The sequence below is a fragment of the Venturia canescens genome, chromosome 7 (genome assembly GCF_019457755.1).
Source record: "Venturia canescens isolate UGA chromosome 7, ASM1945775v1, whole genome shotgun sequence".
Lineage (NCBI taxonomy): Eukaryota > Metazoa > Arthropoda > Insecta > Hymenoptera > Ichneumonidae > Venturia > Venturia canescens.
Genome location: NC_057427.1, coordinates 15,497,997 through 15,524,095, shown reverse-complemented (window position 1 = coordinate 15,524,095; position 26,099 = coordinate 15,497,997). Strand labels below are relative to the sequence as shown.

At 40.9% G+C, this 26,099-nt stretch overlaps 1 protein-coding gene across 1 annotated transcript; it reads left to right on the top strand.

Annotated features, from left to right (window-relative positions):
• Positions 1–66: 66 nt before the first annotated feature.
• On the top strand, positions 67–26,099 carry ced-6 (PTB domain-containing adapter protein ced-6). Its single transcript, XM_043424582.1, has 9 exons — positions 67–276; positions 20,697–20,801; positions 20,962–21,029; positions 22,384–22,566; positions 23,307–23,633; positions 23,702–23,961; positions 24,050–24,285; positions 24,399–24,685; positions 24,806–26,099. Exons 2-9 carry the CDS (start codon positions 20,726–20,728, stop codon positions 24,878–24,880), a joined length of 1,512 nt encoding a protein of 503 aa, XP_043280517.1. The 5' UTR covers positions 67–276; positions 20,697–20,725; the 3' UTR covers positions 24,881–26,099.

Here is a 26,099-nt window from a genome sequence, read left to right as displayed (position 1 = left end):
GTTGCCTCATTTTTCCGCACGCTCCCCCTCCTCGCGGGCCCGCTAAGAGACTTGAAAAAAAGAAAGAGAGAACCTACCGAGGGTGTCTCTCGCGTTCGCGCTGGTTCGCGCTCAGTGTCCTCGGTGTCGGAATAACAGGTGGATTTGTTTGAGCGGCCGAAAATCACGGCCACGAGTGTTGCGCGTTTTGGTGTTTGTTTGTTTTTTATCGTTGTGTGGAAACGTCAATCACTGTAACAGATCGTCGTATCGCGCTACCAGGCGATTCTCAATCGGGTGAGTGAAAATTTCTCAACAGTCACGATAATCGGAGCCCTAAAAGCGACTAAAAATCGCGGGAGGGAAGAAACAATAGTGGTCGATTTCGCACAATATTCTCCAAATTCTCAAAAGACCAAACACACGCGGATCGATTGGTTTAAACCGAAAAAATACGATTGAACGAACTTTAGAATATTTGAAGAAAAAATTGTTTTCAGATTGGCGAGAAAATCGGTAAAACTTCGATCGTTCACAGGCCTATCGGTCGAGCGCCCCTGTTACTTTCTACTCTAATGTTTAATTATATTTGCATACTTCATCGAAAATATGACATTGGAGTATGAATAGTCTCTTCAAATATTTACTCCTGATCGTTGAAACGAGTATTTTAACGATTTTCGTTATTCCTGAAAATTTGTATGTAACACGCGAATACCCACGGTCAAGGGGAAATCGAGGTTCGCACAGAACGTCCATAAATCATTGTTCGAGGATCGCGTGGCACATGGGTCCACGTCGGGATTACGGGAATTTCCCATGTTTATCGCTGAATGAATAAACACGATAGAATCCGGACCCAAAATGTATTTGTAAAAGCATCATATTTCAAAACGGCGAGGCGTTAAAATCTTCCGCAAATTTCAACGCAGTGCAGTGATTTACAATTTGAATAGAATTTCTCGATAACACACGTATCTCGCCTTTCAGCACGCCCACCCATTCGTTTATCGTTCCTCCTCCCAAACTCATCTCTGTATTTCCCATGAACACGATCTCGCACAAAATAGTAAAATAATTCGTTCAGACCGAATCAGTCGCCGCTGAATATTTCAAAGTTTCGACCACGAGTGATCCGATTTTTTCAATTTTTATTTCTTCCCCCGCTCGGTATGTGGCATTTTAATATCCTCGGTGACCGTATGGTGCATTTAGTCGCTTCTGGATAGTCGTCGCTTTAGCGGCAGAGGATGCGGTGAGCGGGGGCCCGGGAAGGGGCGAGGGGCAAGGCTCCGGCGTGTATAGCAATCGTTGTCTCGAGTCTCGATTGCTACGAGACTCTGTATAAAAGCACCGCTGCCTTTTGCTCTCCGTGTCTTCTCCGCACGCCTAACCACCGTATCGCCCTCTCTCTCGCTCATTCTTTCTCTCACGGATGTATATATATATATATAAACAAAGTATTAAATGATGTATAGAAGAACCTGTATACGGGCCTGTACCTGCTGCACACGACTTGCCGCCTGCTCTCCGATCCCAGTGCGCCGAACAAAAGATAGTTTTGCGTCTGGTTCGCCTCGAAACTCCCCGTTCCCACCGTCGCACATATATATGTGTGTTTTTTTTAAATACATACGCACGAGTGCGTTCACACACTCGCACAAGTCCTTCGTGCCTGAAGGATGTTTTGCAGCGTTCTCGGTCGGAGTGCGGTTTTAATGCGAGTTCGTCTAATTTCGTAATTCGATAAATAATTTATAAACTGACAGCTCCTCGAGGACTGCTGAACGTTGGTTTTTTGTAGCAATTGTGAGACGAAGTTTAGCTACTGATTGATAAGATTTGAAAAAAATCATTGCGCGATTAGGAATCTGTAAAACAGGAGGTTTTTGTTTTGTTTTTAAACACCTCGATTAACAGTGTATACTGCGGTGCGTTGAGTCGAGAAGAATATAGAAAAGTGAAATTTTCTCGGTACCACTCTGTACTTTTGTACATGAATGATAGAATAAGAGGCAAGTGGCCCGAATACCCTGCAGCTGTAGACCGTAGATGCACTGTTTACGTGAATATGTGTATGTATATAAAGACTGAGAAGCACGAAGGCGAATGTGCCGTTGTGTGAAAGCGCAGAAAGTTCATCCGAATAATTAATCAAGGAATGGAACAGATAGATTATTGTACTGAAATTATTTGAACCTTGCTCTCATACTTGACTGTCATTTTTTTTTCTTTCGTTTCGTATTACGCGCTCACCACGCTCGCTTGCTTATACGCGCATTCATTTATCACTTTCATTTTTTTTCCCTTAATTTCGTTTTGTAATAGCGCAATTTTTGCAATTGCCATTTCGAAGTGACCGAAAACTTTCTGGTTTTTTCACTTTTCAGTACAAATTTACAAAAAGTTAATGCTGCTGCTGGTCTTACTCTCGCCTTTTAACTGTTTTTACATCCGTGGTATCGAAAAGCTCCGAAACTTCACGAGGGAAGATCATGCGTTATAATTGGCGCTCAAAAAAGCAACTGAATTTTCTTACTCTTTTGTGATCAAAGAAACGATTAAAATTTATTCTCCCAATTATTAAAATAAAACTTATTTGTTGAGATCGACGAATTTTCAAAAGCAGTTAAAATACCTTTCGTAGTAATGAAATCGTCAAGCGAAATGTGACAACAGCCATTTTCTGTTTATACGCGTATGCATGTCTAGATTTTAAGGAGGGTGGATCGCGACGATACAATTCTGCCATCCTAAATCACGTTAAAAATATGAAGAATTTCAAAATTATAAGAATTTCATAAAATTTGGTAAATCCATTCTTTAAAAGGATATTAAATAATATACATTTTTCAAGATTTTTCTACCACATAGCTCTCGTGTAACTGAACACTAAAGTTCACGTGTATAAGCATAGAGTTTACACAGTTACACATCTCGTGCATGAGAACTTTGATTTAACGCTCAATTATTCGATCACCATGTGGTAAAAAAATTTGAAAAAAATTGTATTTCTATACTTGATGCGAAAGAATGTTATCACGAAATTTGATCAAATTCTCATTATTTTGATTTCGTGATCCACCCAAAATATTTCCGACATTTCGATTATTTAATTTAAGCATTTTCCAAATTTAACTTGGGAACATAAAAATACGAATTTTTGCTACGTCGGAGTATCACAGTTTTCGGCAACATCGCGATATTGTAACGAAGCGAATGAAAAATATAAAGTGGTGATAACCATGTGGTAAAAAAATTTGAAAAAAATTGTATTTCTATACTTGATGCCTAATAATGTTATCACCAAATTTTATCAAATTCTGATTATTTTGAATTCGTGATCCACCCTCCTTGAACCAGGCGGCTCATGGTCAAACCTTCCACCGTTTGTGTCGTCGTTACTCGTTAACCTCAAATAAGAGTTTTTCTTTTTCCATCGCCAAGTGATTATTTTCACCGGTAACAAGGCCTTTTCTCGAGACATCATTGAAGTCTGAAGACATATTTTTTTTTTATTCTCGTTTTTGGCTCTTCAAAGTTGGGAGGATCCTATTTCATTAAGGAGGGTGGCTACATTCGTCATAATGATAAGAAATTGATGAAATTTGGTGATAATGTTCTTCAACATCGAGTGCAAAGACACAATTTTATTGAAAATCTTCTTCTGCTTAGTCATCGAGTAATTACGCATTAAAGCAGATTTCTCATGCCCGGAACTTATATAGTTATATAGAAACGCTATGCTTGTACACGTGAACTTTAGTGATCAATTACTCGATAACTGTACAGAAGAAAAATCTTAAATAATTTGTATTGTCAAATTTGGCACTAAAGAATATGTTCACCAAATTTTATTAAATTCTTATAATTTTGAAATTTTTTATGTATTTAACATGGTTTAGCACGGCAACATTGTATCGTCGCTATCCACCCTCCTTAAATCCAAACGATCGCGCACAGGAAATGTGCCTGCCACAAGAGGCTGCGTAAAGCTCTTAAAAAAATGCGATTTTCGTTAATTTTTTTTTCTCAACAATTAGACGGTAGATTCTACAATAAATTTGGGAACAGATGCGCGCTGTGTATTTCTAGCATATTTCCAAATTTCGATTCTTAAAGTCGGAATTTTCGATTTCCATTAGATTCGCGTGAGCTTCCTTAAAAGTCAAATATTATTCATTCGCTTTCATGCCTTCTCCAATAAATGATCAGTGTTATTTGTTTTTGCCATTGTTACTCGGATTTGAATACCAAACGCATGGAATCCTGCATAAAAATTTAGTATAGTAAATGGAAATTTACGGGACCGGCTTAAAAGAACGGCGCGCGCTGTATTGTTCGTCCTGCGTACGAGGATTCTGCGACCTTGGCACTTCCCCGTGTCCAGGATGTGCACAACGGAAAATTCTACTTGAGAGGCTGCTCTAATCTGACCGTATGACCGCGCGCGCGCGAGAGAGAGAGAGAGACGTTGGCTCACTGCGCGCGGTCACCAGCTCTCGATGGCTTCCGGGTTGTCCAGGGTAATTGCTCGATTAATTCGCACGCTTCACCAGTCCGCATGTGGACAAGGTCCCTCGGTGTTTAAAAGAGGAAAATTTCCACGGAGAAAAAAGCCAACTTTTCCAATCAAACTCGAGTGTAATTGAAAAGAGAAAAAAAATAAATAGTGTCGATCGTCGGAGCCTCGAGACCGCATAAAATAAAAATTTGATAAATCGTAAGCACATTTTCGAGCGTCAAACAATTTTTCAATTTCAGTCTGACCAAAGATAATTTTATGATTCGTGACGGGACGAGGGTTATCGCGCCTTTCGCACGCAGGCCGTGCAAAAATGATAACTAAAAAAAAAAGCTTTGCTTTCATCCTCTTTCATTATTTGAAACGAATCTCGTATTTCGCAAACGCTCGATAATTAAAACGATGTCAACACTAAGTTTGATTATAGCAACGATTCCCAGAATTTATTGCTCAATAACAATAATAATAATGACAACGATAATGATAATAAATCCAACGAAATAATACTTTCGCCGAATACTTTCACGCGACTACTCTTCAATTTGTCCTGCCCCCCTCCCCCCTCGGCCGCCATCTTTCTCCATGACCGTGAAATTCGTCCGAGGTAAGCCAGATGGCAGACGTTACGAGAACAGCGAGATTGAAATACGACGCGACGACTCGATACACCGTGTAGCAGGAGAGCGAGAAAGAGCGCCTCGTAGTTAAAAGAGATTGTCACGATCGGGCAACACGATGATCGCGAAATCCTCTACAATATCTGAATTAACGTCGTCCGCTCGATGCCAAACTACACGAGGCGACCCGTACTTTAGTCATTTCTTATATTTCCTCTTCCCCTCATCCTCCTTCCTCCTTCCTTTTTTTGCTCATCGCGTACTAACGTAATAACACGCTTGGTGAAAAAAAACTACGTTGAGAAAGACGCAGAAATTAGTCACGCATCTCCTTGACTCGGTTTTCCCATCCACACTTTGCTCAGATTCTCTAGCGAGATTTCGAGCGCTTTGGAATTCGAGCTCCGACGTCTCCGGGTTAAACCAATGCCCAGTTTGGAGGTTATGTAATTGCGCGAGGGACTTTTGAATATTTATTAGTGTTTTCTTTTTTAACTCTTTTATCTCATCGAGACTTCTTCCCCCGAGTTGAAACCACTTTCGTGTCAGCAGAGCCCTGTTAACTAGTACAAAACCGGTACAAGGTGGTACTATAATGGAAGAGACAGGAAATGACAACCGACCATGACCGGATCTCCCGAGAATCACCGCGCGCGTCCCTATTGTTTTACACCGTCTCGTATTTTTTCTTTCGTCATTTGATTTTAGGTTTTATTTTTGACGCTGTCACGCGAATTCTTCTTTCCGTTCACTTGCACAGGCAGATACGAGGATCGCGCGAAAATTAAATAATTACTGAGGAAAATTCGAAGCTCACCATCGGAGTTAGTTCTCAAATCGAATCCCTGGGCTTTTTAGGAAACAACGAAGGATTCGGAAGGAAAAATTTAGCAGGTAAAAATCACTCGAACTCGAGGAGCCGGAACAAAAGTCTCACGAACGTTCGAGTCGCTGAAGTGTTACGTCACGTGTGAATCGCAGTAGTCAACGAACTTCGTGCTCTTTTGTTCATTGCTGTAGCCTCGATGCGAAACAAAGTGACACTCGCAACAGCTGATCTCGCTCGTCGAAACCCGGGGCTCGAATTCTCCCGAACGCACGCTTCCAATTCCAGGAAAACAAGCTTCTCTCTCCCTCTCTCTCTCTCTCGCGCCAACCAACGAAGGCCTCTTCTTCGTGGAATATTTTGTTTTTCAAAGAACTCGCAAAAAACAGCTGTCGTCCTCTCACTCTGCTTCTCACACGATCAGCCGCGTGTTGCTTTGCTTCGACGCTCACCACAAGCCTGCGCCCTTCGTACGAGAGTCGAGTGGAAAATGTGTATGTAAGAAGTGTGGCCAAGAAAGGGGAGTACGCGTTCTCGAATCGGCGATCGGTGCACATACGCCCGCCTGCACGGTGGCTGGTACCACCATCCTCCCCCTTCTCCTCTTTGACTCCACTCCCACGGCTCTCGTGCACGAGCTCCCTCTACGGAGCGAACGAACTCCCTTCCCCTTCGTGTGTCATCGGAGAATTCATTTCGCGACGAAAAACAAACGAAAAGTGATTAAAACATTCCAACGGATCTGGTTTTACGAACGACGTTTTTTTACCGATGAAGAAAAGAGTTCAAAAGAGTTGGTGATTTTTTTAATAAATTCAGTAGCGAAAGGAAAACTGTGTTGCGAAATAGTTACTCTCGTTGTGTCTCTCGTTCATGGTTTTGGAAGCGAGCAAGCGCGCAATCTCATTTTTCGGATTTTTTAGCGAGCGATATACTTCGTGGCGAAGCTTCTGTCATTCTCCATCTCAGAAGAAAATGAAATTTGAAAAAAATTCAGCTGGAGGCGCGATTCACATTTTAAGGTCTCAGAAAATCCTGCTTTCGAAAAGGTTCTTATTTTTCATCGATCCTGACGAGGAACGAGCTCCTGTTAAGGAAGTTAACGCGAATCTAATGGAAATCGAGAATTCCAACTTTAACACTTGACATTTTGAAATATGCTAGAAATATACACCGTGCGTCTGTTCCCGGAATTATTAGAGGATCTACCGTCTAGTTATCGAGAAATCAACAAAAAAATCACATTTTTTGAAGGGTTATACACAGGCTCTTATGACAGGTACACTTCCTGTGTGATTATTTGAATTTAATGTAATAGGATCCTCCCAACTTTGAAGAGCCAAAAACGAAAATAAGAAAGTTGAATGTCTTTAGAGACCAATGATGTCTTAAAAAACCCTTGTTAACGTTGAAAATAACTTGGGACTGGAAAAAGAAAAAACACTTTTTGAGGTTAACGAATAATAACGGCACGAACAGCGGAAGTTTCGACAATCCCATGAGCCAGCTGGTTTAATATAGATATGCATACGCATGTAAATAGAAGATGGCCGTTGTCACATTTTGCTTGACGATTTTCCTACGAAAGTATTTTAACCGCTGTCATAATATTCAAAATTGATCAATCTTAACAAATAAGTTACACAAAATTTTAATAATTGCGAGAATAAATTTTAATCGTTTTTTTTTTATTATCAAGAGAGGAAAAAAGTTCAGTTGCTTTTTTGAATCACAAGTAACGCAAGATCTTCCTTAACTGTGAAATTATTCGAAAAATTGAGAAACAAGAGATTCCGTTGAAACGTTACGCCCGATGCGTACCCGATTCGATAATTATTCAAATTTCTAAACACCGGTTTTCGGGATTTCAGGCTTTTCTGCTCAGCATGTAGGGCGATGACGAAGCGCATGTTTTTTCTTCCCTCGCGTATAAGATCGAGTTCGGGTTCGAATTTCGCGACTCTCGAAAATGTCGAGTGAACCGAAACCTCGGACGGGGTCATCGAAGCGCGCACGGCCTGGCCGGTGGTGAAAGTGCGAGTCGGGGTAAGGTAACGCAGAGAGAAAGAGGGGGGCGGAGATTTTCTAAACGACCGGCATATCCGTTGTGTCTAAATGGTTGTGTTTTCGTCCGCTAGGCGAGAGATTGGCGGCGTTGTGCGCGACGAAGCGTTTCTACTACTTCGAGACTCCCTACGACTCCCTGTTCTTCGTCACCTCTCGTCAACCATTTGCTATCGAGGTTAATGTCCCTCCAGTCCGAAATATTTCCCGGTCAAACGACCATATTGAAATTATTTTTACAAATCGTTATTTTCCGACAAAGATCTGAGTGGATTAGACAAAAATCGAATCGTCAGTATTATTTGAGATCTTCCGGTTTATCATTCGATTTGACGAGAAAAGTTAACGAAATCTTGAACTCTTTTATATTGACATTTGTCAGTAGAGAAATTTGAGCTAAACGTTTCGAAAGGTCCGGAAGTTGTCACCTTATCAAGTCGTCGAAGTTTAGAAAAACAAAAAACCTTAAAAAACTGGCAATTTAATAAAGTTGAATATGAATCGGGGTGAAAGAGTCGAAAAGCGTGAAAAATTCGAATACGTTGTTTATTCGACGAAGAGCAATTGCTGACACGAGAACAGCTTCGAGTCGGCAGACCAATGAAAATCACTTCCGCTGGATTCCACCGTTCGAAACTTTGAATATGACTAAAAGAGGTAGTGGGCATTATGGAGGGTTGAACGTTCAGCGATCGAGAGCTGGAGAGATACTTTTACAACGATAAGAGGATAACCGAGCGTAGCTGACGCAAACCCGACTGATTCGTATATGGAAACTGGTTTACGAGACGATTCGTACGATGAGATAGAGAACGTATGAAATAAACGATAAACCAAGCGGATACAGACACCTATATGTACGTGTCCGTAGCAAACTACGACCAACTATGAGTGATCGTTTCGAGAGTCTCACTCTCGTTGCACAGACTCTTCTAAGCTCTCGACCTTCGGGCGTCCAACAACGGTACAACAGCGTTCATAATGATTTTTCTTCGCGATACGATCGCCTTCGAACATTCGATCTCCGAGTACGATTCATCGACACATTCGGTGAATGTAAACACAAGAGGTTAATCCCAGCGGTTGGTATTTGTTTTTCTTTTCGTCCCATTCGGCATCGATCGTCCGTCCTTCTGAAATTTTCCAAAAAAAAGTGAGCAACGACAGAGGCGTTGAATTATCAATTCCAAGTTTCCTCTCCATAACCTCAAAACCGATTTTTACTGCACCGATGTCCGCATTTTTTTTTTTGCCAGTCGCGTTATCCGAGAGATTAATTAGTTCCTCTGGCCTGAAGAGCGCAAAAAAGGCGACCCAGATGCCGGAGCCGTTACGGAGGCTGTCCGGTGTCACTGCGTCGCGAAACAAGTACACTTTTCACCTTGAACATTATGCAATGTAGTTGGTGGGGGATTAGTAACGTTTTAACATAATTAAGGTAGAACGAAGAGCGCCTCTTCACCCAGGTTCGTAGGAATGAAAAATATCGAACAGACAGTCGAAATCGTCGTCGATGGCGCTGTCGCCACTCAAGATGGCACTCGATCGCTCCGAGTTTCGAGACGCACGTATCGATAATCCTCGCACAATATGTCAAGTCGGATCCCAAGGCCGTTGTTGTACTCAATGCTAGCCATTTGCGCTTAACCATTGATTTTTAACCCAGTGAACTACTTGCGTGCGTGCACAATCGATCGCGCGAGCCTATTATCCTAATTGGCCAGCGAAAGTTGTCGCCACCATCTTATTTCTCGTTCCAAGTCACGTATATCTCGCGCCCCCGCTGCCGCGCTCGGCTCATCTCGCGGCTAAAAAATCATTTCGTTCTGTATTCATCGCGCAGGTCAAGCACTCGAGCTCACATCTTAATTACACTTCAAAATACAACTGTCACGCATTTGTGTATCGACAATCAAGCGATGCTCGACGACGGGAAGTCTCTCGAGAATTGAATCGTATGAAAAAATAGAAAAGCGAAGGAAATTCGACGCAATTGTTGCGGAGACAACGACGGCCGACAAAGTTCGCGATGCTCAAAACAATTGATTATTCAAACGCGTTTTCGCGTCGTTTATATATGCGCATTGTTCCCAGGATTGTCGCAGCAATATTTTACAACTTTTAGAAAAATGCTTTTCACTGAATACTGTTGTTTTTTGAGTTAATTTACACTTGTGTTTATTCACTAACCTCGTTCCCATCAGCGTGGAGTTTGAATTTATTAGTTCGTGTGTGCGGAACGCTACAGTGGACGTTATTAGCGAGGTTTCCGACAGATTTTTACTTCGACTCGACTCGTTTAGGGGACACTGGAATCGTTCGGGCTCGGTTTTTTCTCGCAAGTGTTTTCTGCGGTTCTGATGCTCATGCGAGTCGTAATTTAATCGTTTGAAAAATACACACGAATTTAATAGTTTTCTTTCAAACGTCCATTCCCATTGTTTTTTTCGCTAAATCGAAGTCGCACCAACTGGGGAGCACATGCGGCGTACGGAATCACGTGGTTTATCAAACAAGTATGGTGGGGGGAGCCAAATCGACAGCAGCGCACGCAGTGCTCAATTTCGGCGTTTCAAGGCGCTGTTTTAGTTCGTTTATTCATTGGCGCTGCAGTCGGCACCAGTCGTGCATGGCGAATCGGTCCGAGGGGTCCGAGGTCCGAGGTGCAGCAGCCATTGACTGCGTTACAATAACCTCGAATCAATAGTCTTTATTTCTATTGCGGGAAGTTCGCAATCGCGTAACCGTAGTTTCTCGATCTTTACGTAATTCTGATCGAAAATTTATGAAAACCGGGTGTGTGAGCCGAATGCAAAAACGTTCGAAAAACTTGTCAATTCGAACAATTTTTTCACGTCCTCACAGTGCTCGTTTGGATCGTCTCACGAACCGCAGTTACCGTACTTTGGTTGGAGCTTGTTAAGAATTCATTTCACGAAAGAACGAAGCATGTTCCACGGCGATGTTCGCAGGAAGACGAGAAGACCCTTCCCGGATCGTTCATCTCGATAAAAAAGTGTTTGTGGCCCCGCTCGGTGCCCCGATGCCGAGCCTTTCGGCCGGTGCTCCCCACCAACGTCCCTCTTCTGCGTCGCGATAAGTTTTTCCATGCATTATACACGAAACACCTTTGTGAAAGGTTAGTGCACCTTTCGTCGAGGAAGTGACATTTGGCGTACTCGATGCTCGCATAAATACATGCGAACATGACTCGAGAATTTCGTTGAATAAGTTTCAATCGAGTTTTCGTTTCTCTGCCGCTCCGCGCTGTCATTCAACTTTGTATTGTTTCCATATTTCGCCAACGAACTACATTTTTTCAACAGTTTTTTCCCGAGCCTAAGCTCGAAACATTCGAAGTTGACGCAGTCGAAAAATTCAAGAAATTCACCACGCTCTTCGTCAACAAAATAGAAGAAAAATCACACAAATTCAGCTGCAAAAACGAAGTCGAAAAGTGCAATCGGACCGGAAGGAATAATGGAAAAAAATAGTCGGGCGCCGCGGAATACGGAATAATCGGCGATACCGCAGTTCTTCCGTGTTTGCACGACTCTCGGCACAAACCGAGATCCCCAACCCACATACGAATGCACGAGGCGACCTCTTTGTCACCACAGTCGGCGTCTCTGCGTGTATATGTACGTGGGAGGAATAGGAAGTCGGGCATTAAACGAAACCTCCGCTACAATATGTGTCTCATTGTTCGCCGTCGTTGCCTTTTTCCAGAGCCCAAACACATGCGCGCGCAAGCCTCAAATTATTTTACCAACCAAGACACGTTGCGATGTTGAAACTCTCGTGGGAATAACTGCAAATGAAAGACTCCGAGGCATCGAAAGCCTCGTTTCACGTACTCTTTCGAACCAGCTCGGATGCGTTGGAAGGACGAAAAATCTCACTGAACATGAAGCTCTCACGACACGAGTGCTGGAAAGTTCGGTTCAAACGTTCTCAGGATTTTTTTCACGAATCTCTTCCGCACGTCGATAATATTGGCTGCGAAACACTGTAATTTATCGACTAACGAAAATTGACATTTGACAAGAAAAATGGACGATTCAAACACTTGCCCTCTCGAATAAATATTTTTCAATACGATAAAAAAGATCGATGAATCAACCAAATTTTTATCGAGTCAGAATCGTTTTTTCGGTCCATGAAAAACATTCGTTCAAAAAACTTGTTTTCTCGCTGCGCAATTGATTTCGTATTGCCTGTGAATTTCGAGTTTAGCGATTGGGGAGCCTCCATTGATTTTTCATGCAACGTCGTGCGTGCGTCATGCTCAAAACGTCTTTTGACAGGAGATTCAGTGTAAAGGTCATCTCGTGGGAGAATCAATGTGAAATTATGATTGAAAATTCTAAACTGACGCGGCATTTGGAAAAAACGATCGTCTTTCGCCGTCTCTTGGAATTCGCATTGAAAGGAGATTAAAAATAATGGCAATGCTCGACAAAACGAGGCACCCGCTATATCGCGATGCTCTCACTATCGCGGTGCACGGAGTGGCACAGGGAGGCGCGCGAGCGTGGCTAATAATCAGCGAGAATGGACGGCCGATGCTGGTCTCGAAGGTCTCGTGGCGCGGGGGGTTCCATTTAATTAAAATGGGAAATTTATGATCCTGGAAAAGCACATTGGCCAAGTAGCACGAGCAGATTTCACGAATCGGTTGCACCGTTTACGAGGCAATGATGGCGACTGGAAATTTCGTCGGTTCGAATTCTCTCGTTGAATGTTTCATTTTTGAAACTCTGCGAGCGATGATAGAAAGTAGTTTGCCATTCTTCGATCTCCCACCTCTTTTCGGGGGCCCCTTAATCTGGGAGAAAATGAGTTATCGCTGCGGCACAACGGCGGATGAAAACGACCGTTGTTCTCGTTGCGGAGAGTCACGCATAGAAAGTACGCGATGAATCGTATTAGGGAAATCTGCGCGCACAAGCGCGCCGCTGTGCAAACTCCCGCCGGGAAACCGGTAGAAAGTGAGTCGCGTGTCGCATACCACGAGAAAATCATACAATTCTCTACATCCGTGTGAGCAGCGCGGACTCTCAACTGCTCCTGGAAATCTCGAGGGAACGTTCGCGGAGGCTCGGATCTTTCGGAAGTGGTTCGATCGCGGGGCTGTTGAATTTTCGGAAATCCGCTTCCAGGACTCGGGCACTCTGGAAAGGGAAAAATTTGTCGACCGCAAGTGCACGGAGCAGCAGCCGCAGCAAATGATCTTTTGGAGGCTCGAGGTTTGGAGGTCAAAAAATGCCAAAATATTTCCACACGTTTTGACCGTTTCGCAAAAACTGCTGCGACTGCTTTCCCATGCAAAGTCGTGACGCGAATCCTCGATGTGCAGCTCGGCCAATTCAGCGACTGTGATACTTCCTGAAAAACCCATCGACCAGATCCAGACGCAGGATGCCAATCTGAGGATCGATTTTCCCAAGAATCGATTATTAACCGACCGAAAGTCGATTTCTCAGATCGATTTTCTCCCACTGATTGAGAATGTGCATGCACTTCGTATTAGTCGTGACAGTCTTTCCATATATTTTTGCAGAAATTACCTCGGTCATTCATATAGGGGAGACCGGGGCAAAACGGGATACCTAAGGAAATATTGAACTTTTCAGAAATTTGGGAAGCACCGTCTATTTTTTACTCCCAAAAACTAAGAAATGTACTGGAATTCTTTTCAATTTTCAAAAAACAAAAAATTTCGCGGCAAAACGGGGTACCTCTCAAAAACTCATGAATTTTTTTTACTATGATTTTAATTCAATGCACCTTGGGTGCACTTTGCACCTGTAACCAAGTGCTTTCGACTTACCGCTGTAAGCGTTGAAAGCGATCTCAGCGCTTACAGCGCTCAAACGTAAGTCGAGCTCAAGGTGTGAGCGCTCTCAGCGCTTACAACGCTCTAACGTACGTCGAACGCGCCCTCTGTAATTAAATTTCAAAATTAATTATAAGAATAATAACGAAGATTGCCAATGTTTATTTTGTAAAAATTTGTATTCTTTATCCACTGAATCATGGATTCAGTGGCAAAATTGTGCGTAGTGGGCACATGATTCACGTGCAGGTGTAACCACACATGATAGTCCGCAAACTTATATCTGCGATTACTGTCGTAGACAGTAATCTGCGAGGCAGTAATCGCAGATATACAAAACTTTTTGTATATCTGTGCAAAAACGTTTTCACTTTGGAAGTGATGTAAAAAAGAGGGAATTTGAAAAAAACGAATTTTTTGAAAAAAAAAATCAAAATCCCCCAAAAAAAACAAGATATTTTGTAAAAAATATGTTTCATGTTCTTTTCGGACAAGTATAAAAATTGAAAAAAAGACAACAAATTTCTCTCATTTTTCGGGCATCCCGTTTTGTCCCGGTCTCCCCTATAGCAGAATATTAGTAAGAAAGCGTTATCTATGACGCTGAAGTTTACAACGTTGGGAGTCCATCGAAATGATGTAAAAAACCCTCCAGTAATTCCAGTAATTCTCCAATTTCGTTTCCTGTCGAGTCTGCAATTCGTAGTTTTTCAACCCGCACCGATATCTCGTGAAATAAAAAATTGATGAATTACAAATGTTTTGTTCCTTCGTGTCGTTTGACTCCAACGTTGCAAACTTCAGCGTCTACACTATCTTAGTTTTTTAATCGTGAATAATATATTGTTTCGGTTTCCCCCTCTTGTATGTGTATGTATTTGTCTTATTACTAAAATGAAGACCTTATGTTCCCTGACAACGATCGTCCTTAGTAATAAACAAGATAAAAGACTCGGAAGACGTACGAGCCTCGAGCGACACACGTCACATTGTATTCTGTTATATAATAAACCGCTCCATACTTTCTGAAAACTAGTTTTCAAACGTTTGACAACGTTGAACGTAGTCAGTTGACAGATTAGATCAGAAATCACGATATATAACCCTAAAAAGTACAGCTGTCACTTCCATTGACAATGTGATATAGGTTGCGCTGAAAATGACAAGTAACGTGTGGGCCTGTAAAATTTCAAGATTCTGTAATCATTCGTCGTCTTCGAGTCAATACTTCTAGTTCAGGTGGCCGTCTTTTTTTTAACGTACCATCAGATTTCGCGCTATTCAGTTTATATCAATGATGGTTTTAATCTTTGACATCTAAATTAGAAATATATGAAATTTTGAGTCGAAGATGGTTGAAGGGGCCAATAGGTCATCGTGGCCATAAGCGATGTTAAGGTAGGAGTCGCGCGACAATCGATATTAGACGAACTCGTGATTTTTAAATTATATAATTTTTACGTGATAAACTTTCATATGGCTAAAGGATTTAATAGGTTACCAAAGATTATATCAAGAAATTTATGATCAAAAATAGAAATTTAACACGACATCTTATGAAAAACCCATCCCGCCAACACTATGATTGCAGAATTCATTTCCTTATCGATTAGATATAGTTTATGTTAAAATTGCTCCTCATAGATTATATTATAAAGATTCCAATGTGACCATAAAAATATAGGGCCATCGACTCATTCGAAGAGAATTTTTAAAATAATCTCGACGAAAACTCAGAAAATGGCAGGAGATCGACTGCCATGAAGGCAGACTTCCATCCCTACCAGAAACATCTCTACCAAAATTCAATACTACCAATTACATCTCTACCAATAGTATATTACACACCTAGGGCAGGAAAATAAGGAAAGTCTCAGATCACATGTAATTGTCGGCCGAGGCGAAGCCGAGGCTGACAAACATGTGGTCTGAGGCTTTACTTTTTCCTGGCCGAGGTGTGTATACGATTTTTCTGTCCGACGCAGGCAGAATGCGGCAACTTCGGCCCGAAGGACAGAAAAATGCATTTCTATCCAAAAAAACAAGTCCCGTAACATTTTTACCACGATTAAAACACTACCCCGTACTACTCGGCACATTTACATCCTCTTACCAAAAACATCTCTACCAAAATTCAATACTACTAATTACATCTCCACCAAAATTAATGTCTATCCAAAAAACAAGTCCCGTAACATTTCTACCACGATTAAAACACTACCCCGTAACAACCCTACCAAAATGAATATAATTCATTTTATAAATGTCTACCACGTAACATCTCTACTAGAAAATATTTCCACCACATAAAATGTCTATCCGTATACATCATAACCTCCTCTTTTGTTGGTAAGGAAGGGTTAACTTTTATAAAAAGATAACCTGTTTAACCGTGGAAATTGAGTCATTAAAGTCATTAAAATCTTTTAATGACTCAATTTTCAAAAAGATAAACCTATTTAACCGTGAAAATTGAGTCATTCAAGCCATTAAAATATTTTAATGACACAATTTTAATCGTGGTAGAAATGTTACGGGACTTGTTTTTTGGATAGAAATGCATTTTGGTAGAGATGTAATTGGTAGTATTGAATTTTGGTAGAGATGTTTTTGGTAAGAGGATGTAAATGTGTCGAGTTGTTGCGGGGTGGTGTTTTATCGTGGTAGAAATATTACGGGACTTGTTTTTTTTGGATAGAAATGCATTTTGGTAGAGATGTAATTGGTAGTATTGAATTTTGGTAGAGATGTTTCTGGTAGGGATGGAAGTCTGCCGCCATGAAGTGACTCTATATACTTAGCAACGTTAAGAACGTATACATATATGTATACTTTTCGTGATAGCCAGCGAGTTTGGAAGCTAGGATATCTGTCGACTGTCAGGTGAGAAGAGAACCGATATATATATGTATATATTGAAAAACCGAGACAAATAAGCAATCATAAGACATTTCTAATCATAAATTATTAAATATGATTTTGTATAAATTTATACGAATACAGTTTAAATTGCCCTAAGATTTATTCAATACAGAAAACCTTTCTTATAACCTATTTTATTTCGACGATTAATAAATAGTCATTTGACCATAGAGTCGTGCGACTCTTACCTTAATTTCTGCACTTTTCGACTCTTATGGAAGTTTATCTGATATACAGAGTGGATCAAAATAAAAATTATTGCTATTAGCGTAGTCGGTCCAATGAGTTTGGCAACGCCGCGACCTCGTAACCTGTACTATCTGTACAGCTGTTATTGACAGAATTTTTCACGCGCGTTCGTGTCATAATCGATGTTCAAAACACAAGTTTTTCTCAACTACATTATCAATATTTTCTCACTCGTCCTTCATATTTTATTGAAAGATCCTGGAAGTGAGTTGCATGAATAGGAAATCGTAGTCTCCGGTTTCAATAAGCGCGCGGTTGCAACGTTGTCATCGTGAAAGTGACATATGGGTTAACCTCTCAATAATCACGATTTTTCGAGAAAAATCATTAACTGCGAACTATACGAGTATTGAATGGATTTCACGAAGCTGTGAACATATTTTTTTAATGTTTTTCTATTACTTACGCAAGTTTCTGCAAGAACTGTTTATCGATGCCTGCAAATTTCATATATGAAGACGGGAAATCCACCGAAACCCGTAAGAGACCGTGTTAATTTGGAGAATCCCTTTTAATTTATTTCCTCACGAACAAAGTATGCGCGTACATTTTTTTTTCATTACTCTTTACTGTATTAACATTTTTTTCTTCACAGTCGGTCGAAAGTACGTACTTTCGGCACCGATTTCAGTGCCGAAAGTACAACATTTCTGCGCTGTCAAAACTGCACGCGCTTCATTTGTCTCAGCGGGAGCAAAGACTTTTTTCTGTATTCCGAAAGGGTTGACGTAATTATTTTTTTTATTTTTGACCTTTGACGTTTCAATCGATACTGCCTACGTGTTTTTTGAAAGGTTGTGTCTAGTCATCCGCAAACCGTACGAATAAGGTTATGTTATTCATTCGGAAATATGTTATGGAAATGTCATATTATTTCCAAGCATTATTATCAGAACAGCACTATACTGCTACAAATCTGAACGAATAACATACATTTATCCTTCCAGATAAAGTCAATGCGAAGACCAAAAATAAAGTGACCAGACTGATAAAACGAATATAGTCGTTCAGAATCCCTTTTCATAAAGTAAGGTTGTGAGGCGTGAATTAGCTGTTCATTGTCATCGCTTTTCCGCGATTCCGATGGGTTCTCGTAAAGATCTATTTTCAGGTTCATAAGAATGCAAATATTCATATAAATTATCTTTGCTAATATCTTGTTTTTTTTATGCCTGCCCCCTCGACCAGCAGCACTCGCTTCGCTCGTGCAGCAAGTATCGGGGCAGGCATCAAAATATCTTCTATCGATAGATGCGTATTTCGGAAGAAACGTACTTTCGACCGGCTCAGTCGAAAGATAACATTTCTACGCTGTCAAAACTGCACGCGCTTCATTTGTCTCGGCGGGAGCAAAAACTTTTTTCTGCATTCCGAAAGGTTTGACGTAATTATTTTTTTTACTTTTGACGTTTGACGTTTGAACCGATATTGCTTACGTGTTTTTTGAATGGTTGTGTCTAGTCATCTGCAAACCGTACGAATAAGGTTATGTTATTCATTCGGAAATATGTTATGGAAATGCCATATTACTTCCAAGCACTATTATCAAAACAGTACAAATCCGAACGAATAACATACATTTATCCTTCCAGATAAAATCAATGTGAAAGCCAAAAATAAAGTGACCAGGCTGATAAAATGAATATAGTCGTTCGGAATAATGATCTATTTTCAGGTTCATAGGAATGCAAATATTCATATTAATTATCTTTGCTAATATCTTGTTTTTTTGATGCCTGCCCCCGACATTTGCTGCACGAGCGAAGCGAGTATCTTCTATCTTCTATCGATAGTTGCGTATTTCGGAAGAAACGTACTTTCGACCGGCTATGAAGAAAAATAGTATACACCACACGGGCAGAAGTTTGATAGCCCTGAACTGCGCGTCAAACTTTCTGCCCTTGTGGTGTAATATACTATTTATCGAAATTTCTTTGTTAATTCGGTTATCAGATGAACTTCCTTTTTCAAGCAAACAGTCGATGTCGGGTCTTGAAATTTCACAGACATAGAAGACAAATCTTGGATTGTAAGACATGAAAAAATGAGAGTGCCATCTAAAAACCATCCTGTACATGCTTAATTGAACAGACGCGCGCTCCGCGCACGTCATCTTCTTGCGAAGCGTAACTTTTTATTTATCTTTACCATTCAACCCATTAATAACTATTGAAAGTATCTCCAACTTGAAGAATTTTCGAGAAATCGAGTCGAGCAAAACGATATCGACGAAATGTCAAAGATGGCTTGAATTCCAAGCTGTCATTTTGGTGGGACGAATGAAAGTTGTTTTTTCCGAATGAATTTAGCCCCACAATGCTCGTGTTTCAAGAACCAATCGGAATCGCGGAAAAACGATGACAATGAACAGCTAATTCACGCGTTACAACCTTACTTTATAAAAAGGGATCCGAATCAATCTTTCAATCGTAAGATCGGTTTTTAAAATACCGTTCTATAAATCGTTGATTCGGAAAAAATTTGTATGAAATACAATCCACATGCACACCGTCTTTTCGTAAATTTCATATTCTCGCGTCGCGTCAGCCCTGTCAGTCGTGAAGTGAATTGAATAAGTATCTAGCCAAATGGAAGAAGAAGAAGAAGTTACATTGACACGGTGCTTTTGACTTCCCTACCTCGACGCAGAAGAAGTTGACTCCTCTTTCAATTGCTCTGCTTCTTTTCGAAATTCACAGATCCGATTCTCAGTCGAGCGATCTCTGGGTGCTCAATTTATTATGAAACTGACTTGTTGTGCCTCGATTCGGTTCGATTAAATAAATCGATCTTTTTCTAACAATCCAGACAAATGAGTCGGTCCAATTACATATTTTTCAAACTTACAAATGATTTAAATTATTCAGCAAAATAATAATCGAATTCTCCACATCTTCGTCCATCCAAATGAACTTTATTCCGCATGAACAACCTTTTTTTCCTCACTCGCGACTGAAACGTGTGCGTACACAGAAAAAAAAATAGGTCCAGTCGGTCGACCAACCGATTCGACGATACGCACCGTCGTCAGCTCGCAGTCCAGTGAAAAAAGTGTTGAATTATGAGAATTGGTCGATCGTACACGTACCGCAGTCAGACAGACGAATGTTGTTTGACAGATAAGTTATCCAAGAGAATATAGAATGATAGAGATCCAGAAATAGATAGTTGGGGTGAGAGTGAGAGAGGATTGTAAGGAAGGATGCAAATGGCAGGCAGTTTGTTGCTCCGTTATCGGCTTGACCCACTATCGGGCGTTTCAGAATCCATTACTCGTGTGTGACGCGTCGTCGTGATCGCATAACGCATGAAAGGCGAGAGTGCAATTATATTAGAGGTCTCGAAGCTCAAATGTTCGAAGGGCCAGGAGGATGGGAGACGCGGAGGAGCGTAGCTTTGCCCGCGGCTCCACCACTCCCCCGACAATAAATGTGGCAGCTTCACGAATGAGAAAATCGTTCTCTCAACTCGCAATTTGTCTACGAATCGTTGCCTCCGTTTGTCCTCCATTATCCACTATAAATATTCCCATTATGTCGTTGTTATCGACTGATTTTTATCATATTCCTTTTTATTTAACAATTCATCGGTTCGTCAATTTATTCGTACAAAATGTCGAATTTTCGCTATAATTATTTCGATTTTTGCTTCCTTCTCGGCTCCGGACTCGGGTAGGATCTCAATCTTCAAATTATTGCGGCGCAATGAGGAACTCGACTCTGTTAAAATGGGCTCAAAATTCGACGAACAACAAGAATCAACAATCAAGCAAAAACGGAGGTTCGTGCGAACAAATGCAAATTGTTTTCTTTTTTCTTTTATTAAATATGTAAAACAAGGAAAATGATTTATCTTGGTGCTATTATTTTATTGAATCGATGATACTGTCAATCGTCTTTGTAAATCAACGTTTCGTAACTCTTGCGCTTGCTATTTGCAGGAACAAATAGAAACTGGATACACCCACCGGACGCGTTACAAAAAGGCCACATCGCCTACCTAGTCAAGGTACGAATCGACCGCTTCTTTCCGCACTTTCTCCCATTTTTTCCCGTCATTATGTTCCCCCGTTGCCCGCCAGCCGGCGCATCGAAGATTTTCCAAAGTTCCTCAACCGACACAGGGGCCCTTTGATTTTAAAGATTTTCGACGCCGTTTCTAGATTCTTTGTTCGGAGTGAGTGGGAGAAAGGAGAGAGAAAAATTCGAACGACGCTGAATCCGGGTGCATGCTTCGAACGACGTCGAGGCTTTAAACTCATTTCGAAAATGCGTAGAAATAAAGAAAACGACAAACTTGTTCTCGCGGCTGATCCAAAGTCCGCGAGCGATGGATCGTCCCGGTACAAGATTTCATCACCGTTCATACAACGCAGATGTATATTGGCACAATAATAGACAAGATCCGCGAAGCAGCATCATCACACGACTCTATAAATGCATGGCGCCGCGATTTCCGAACGACGACGCAATTTCCTTGTTATTACTCTTTTTCTTTTTTTTTTCTTTCCTTCTTTCTTTCAATTACTATTACCGCGATCATTCGCTGCGACGTAACGAAACGGAATAAAAAACACCGAGTGGACTCGCGTACGCGCGTGAAAGCATTTTTATGTTACGAAATCCATCAAATATTTGCGTCATTTAGTCGCCGTTCGGCTTTCTTGCTATTGTTGTTTTCGTATTCACGCTGATAACTTTTTCGTCGCGCCTCTCTTTCAATACTTCTCCTCATACTCGACCACGTGTTGGACGCTCGTAAACTGACGGCCAACTCTCAACTATGCTATTCCGAGCGGAAAAATGTTAACTTGGCACAGATTCTCTCTCACTCGCATGGGCGCGGACTAGCTCAGGAATTTCTCCCTCTCCTTTAACATTGGAAATCTCTTTATTACTGCTTTTTACTTTTTCTTCTTTCGATTCGTGCATTTTTATATAGTTTTGACATTGCACGTGAAAAATCTATTTTTCGCTCCACTAAACGAAGCTAAAGATTTAAACGATACACTTTCGGCCCGTGGTCTCGGAATAGTCACGTTCGGGAGCTTGCTCCCAGTCAATCTACGCAAACTTCCATCAAACTTGGCTTAAGAAATGTTCAAATGAAAAAAAAATCTTCAATAGAAATCTTCGGATAATTTCATTGAAGCTGTTGAATCGCGCAGTAAGCAATTGCAGGCTTAATTTCAAGATTTCGATTGAAATGTATTTTCGTTATTTGTGGCATCTCAAAGGAGTGATTGTAATTCAAAAATCTCTGCAAAAGAAGCTTTGGCGGAGCGACCACCTTAATCTTGAGCGGAGAGGTGGAAACATCTGTTAGAAATATTAAAAAACGAAAGGACGTTGATATTTTTCAGTATTTGGGGAGCACCGAGGTCGATCAGTCGAAAGGAATCGAAGTTGTCAAAGAGGCGATATGCAAACTCAAGTTTACCCAACAATTGCGCAAGAGCGAGGGAACGAAAACTCCGAAAGTCGAACTCACGATAAGTATCGACGGTGTGGCGATACAGGAACCAAAAACCAAGACTACTCCAAAGGTATTATACATATAAAAATCGTTGATACACAGTTCACATAGGAAGTGTCTGAAATTATTAAGGAGAATATGAGTGTGACAGGCTGAAAAATGAGGAATTTTTTGCGAATTTTTTTTGAAAATATGGCTCCATGAAATTATTTGAAATTATGTGTGATAATTATTGAAGTAATGAAGTATGCAAGGATTTTTTTTTTTTTTCATTTTTAGTACATTTTATTAAGCAGAGGAGCGGTCGCAAAATGGCGTCTCAAAAAAAGACTCCCCGAAGGTTGACAGCATAAGTGCCGCAGCAAGCTTTTGAAACCAAAAATTCAACAAGATTATTAAATTATAATAGTACAGCTATCGCAGCGTGGTAGAAAATTTGAAAATTTTAATTAGACAAAAAATGACGGTTATTAAAAAAAATCGAATTTTATACAATAATTTTGCAGTAAATTGTTGGTAAAAAAGTAAACAATTTGAAAAAACTACGATGCGACGATAGCGGTAAGTTTTCTGAAGACAAAATTTGACAGAGCGATGCTGTCAACCAGGTCAAAGAACACGGTTTCGAGAAAAAAGCGTTTAAAGTTTTGAGAGGATAAAATTGAATGGTGTAACTTAAATATTAATATAAAGCAAGTTTTTACCGATTAGTCCGCTATCCCTGAACCATAAAGAAGCTCTTTTTTCCACACTCATATTCCCCCTTAATTCTTGCGTCGATTGATTTTAATTATAATATTGATTTTTTAGCGAATCATGCATCAATATCCGCTGCATCGGATATCGTACTGCGCCGATGACAAAGGAGAAAAGAAATTTTTCAGTTTCATAGCCAAGGAGGAGGACGCGGAGAGCCACACGTGCTTCGTATTTGTCAGCGACAAACTCGCCGAGGAAATAACGTTGACGATCGGGCAAGCCTTCGGTCTCGCTTATCGACGATTTCTCGAAACATCCGGCAAAGATCTCGAGGCTCAGAGGCGGTCGATGCTCTTGCAACAAAAAATATGGCGCCTCGAGCATGAGAACAACGTTTTTCGACAGAGGCTTCAAGATATATCGGCAATAAAGGGATCTGTAAGTGTCTCGTCAAACCGCGCAAAAGTCGAACACTTGGACATTAAATTAACTGGGCATTCTTACAGGCCGACGTTTCGTCCTATTTGGCGCAGCACAATTTGCCGGACATTCTTCACGTGCCTGGTAACCCTGGTAATTCTGCCGGAATCGCGGGCTCTGCGGCTCCTCCGACCGATGAGGAAGCGCCTCCTCGAGTGAACGGTACCTCCGGTGGTAAACTCGGTGCGAAAAATGGAAACGATACGAACGGGAACAGCAGTCAACAACAACCACCACCTGTGCCGCCGAGGACTTTTGAAAAATCTTTCGACGACGATTTCATGGGGTAATTGACCGCCATTGGAGCGCTCTCTCGATCCTGCATTTCTTATTTTTCCATTCTAAATGCTTTTCTTTTTTTTATGAATTTGAAGAAGCGAGTCCGCTCCTGCGACACCTTCCGTTGGTACGAAGCTCGAAGGATTGCTGATGGACGAATTCGAGGAAGATTTCAACCCCCGCGCTTATGAGAGCGCTTCCAATGGTTTTCCGACTCGTTCCTCCAACGCGAACAACTCTCAGCCCATTATTACCAATGGTCAACCTCTGACCCCCGGAAATCTGTTGCCACGAAGCAACGGATCCAGCGCCGGTTCTCCTCCACCACTTTGTGAGTCTTTGCTCTCAGATTCGTGTGTTTTAATCGTCTCAGACGACTCGTTGATTCGCGATCGGATCAGCAAGTATTCGAATGAGGATGAATTTTATTTCGTTTCCGATTAGTGGCCCCACCGCCAAAGGCCAAGGATTCGAGACGCCAAAACGGGGTCATGAAGGAGGATCTTTTCGGCAGTGTTCCCTTCAATCCACCGACGATGGGAAGCGAAACGACGACGAGTGGCTCCTCGTCACCGCCTTCAAACGCGAGCACCAAAACCATCAATAACCACTTTAACGATCCGTTCGAAATGGGAGAGTTTGGCATGAACGTGCCTCAACTCTCGAGCCCGAGTCAACAGGAGCTCGAAAACGCGATTGGATTGTTGGACAAAAGGCTCCTGGAAATGAAGGTTCGTCACACGATTGAGTATTTACTTTCGATTGGTTCGATCGGAAAATTTGCCGAATTATTCCCGTCGAATGTGCCGATGGAACATGAACGAACGCTTCATTATAAATATATTTTGCAGGATGGCTTCAGCAGAGGATTGTCGATGGGCACGGATGATTTCTCTCTCGAGAGTCTCGATCCACTACGAAACTAAGATCCATCGTTCAACGCACAAAGATGAAGCACCAAACGCGCAAATCCAAAAAAAAAAAACAGAAAATATTCCAACGCACGCAAGAAGAGAGAGAGAGAGTGAGAGAGAGTGACCGAGCTGTCGCTCGGGTTGCACAGTAGGACCTTTCGCAAAGCATTTTTGCTCGAGGATTGTTGATCGCAATAATAATCCTCGGCAACTGAAATTAGTCAATTGCTCTATTTCAATAACTTCCCGGTCAAACGGAGAAACTACGCGTCATGGCCTTTTGCGATAAGTAGAAGAAAAATCAGGCCTGCGCATGAAACAATCGTATTAAATTTTAATAATATTCTTCTTATGTAATTTCACGAAAGTAGATGAAAAAATGAATCTCGCAAGATGCGAATCGCTATTAGACATTTTTTTTCAATCAATTAAACGAATCTGAACGGAAAAGAAAGCTTTTCCTAGCTTTGGCGGGTACAAAGAGAGTCTTCCAAGAGTTGAACTGAATATCACGCGCAACAAATAGCTTCCAAAATTCCATTGCTTAAACGTTCAACGAAAAATGTTGCAATTACCATTGCTCCAAAAATTGAATGAATTTTGGTTCACGAACATTCGGCTCTTGTCATTTTCAATGAATACTTTCGCGACATTTTTTTCTCATCAAGTTGTTGGTTCATAATACAGCCCCGGTTTTATCACACGTATAATCGTGATAAGAATTTCCACCCATCGCGATACAGCGTTCGAAGAACCAACTTTTCATTTGGCACAATCAAAATTGAATCTGAAACAAAAGGAAATAGTCCCACCTCGATCGATCGATAATAATAATTTTGTAAATAACGCTATTCTAATTCTCATCATTGTTGCTCTATTTTTTAAGTATTTTATGCCTTATTATTTTTGGTTAGCAGTTTACATCTAAAAAAAAGAAAAGGAAAAAAAAAACAAAACTCGTAACAGTTTTTCTCGGTTATATTCGTACAATCTCGCAGGCTTTATTACTATTATTTTATTATTCAAATATACGGCTAGAGCGAAAATGAATTTAATATTCCTAACGAACGATAATCGTTCAATAATCATCATGTAAATACGTAAACAGGAAATGAAAACAATCTAAATATACGTCTAGTAATATAATATGTTGAAATAATTATTATCATTGTTGCTTTATTGTCTAAGAATTTTATTAAGAATATATGAATATTGACGGACCTGGCGAAAA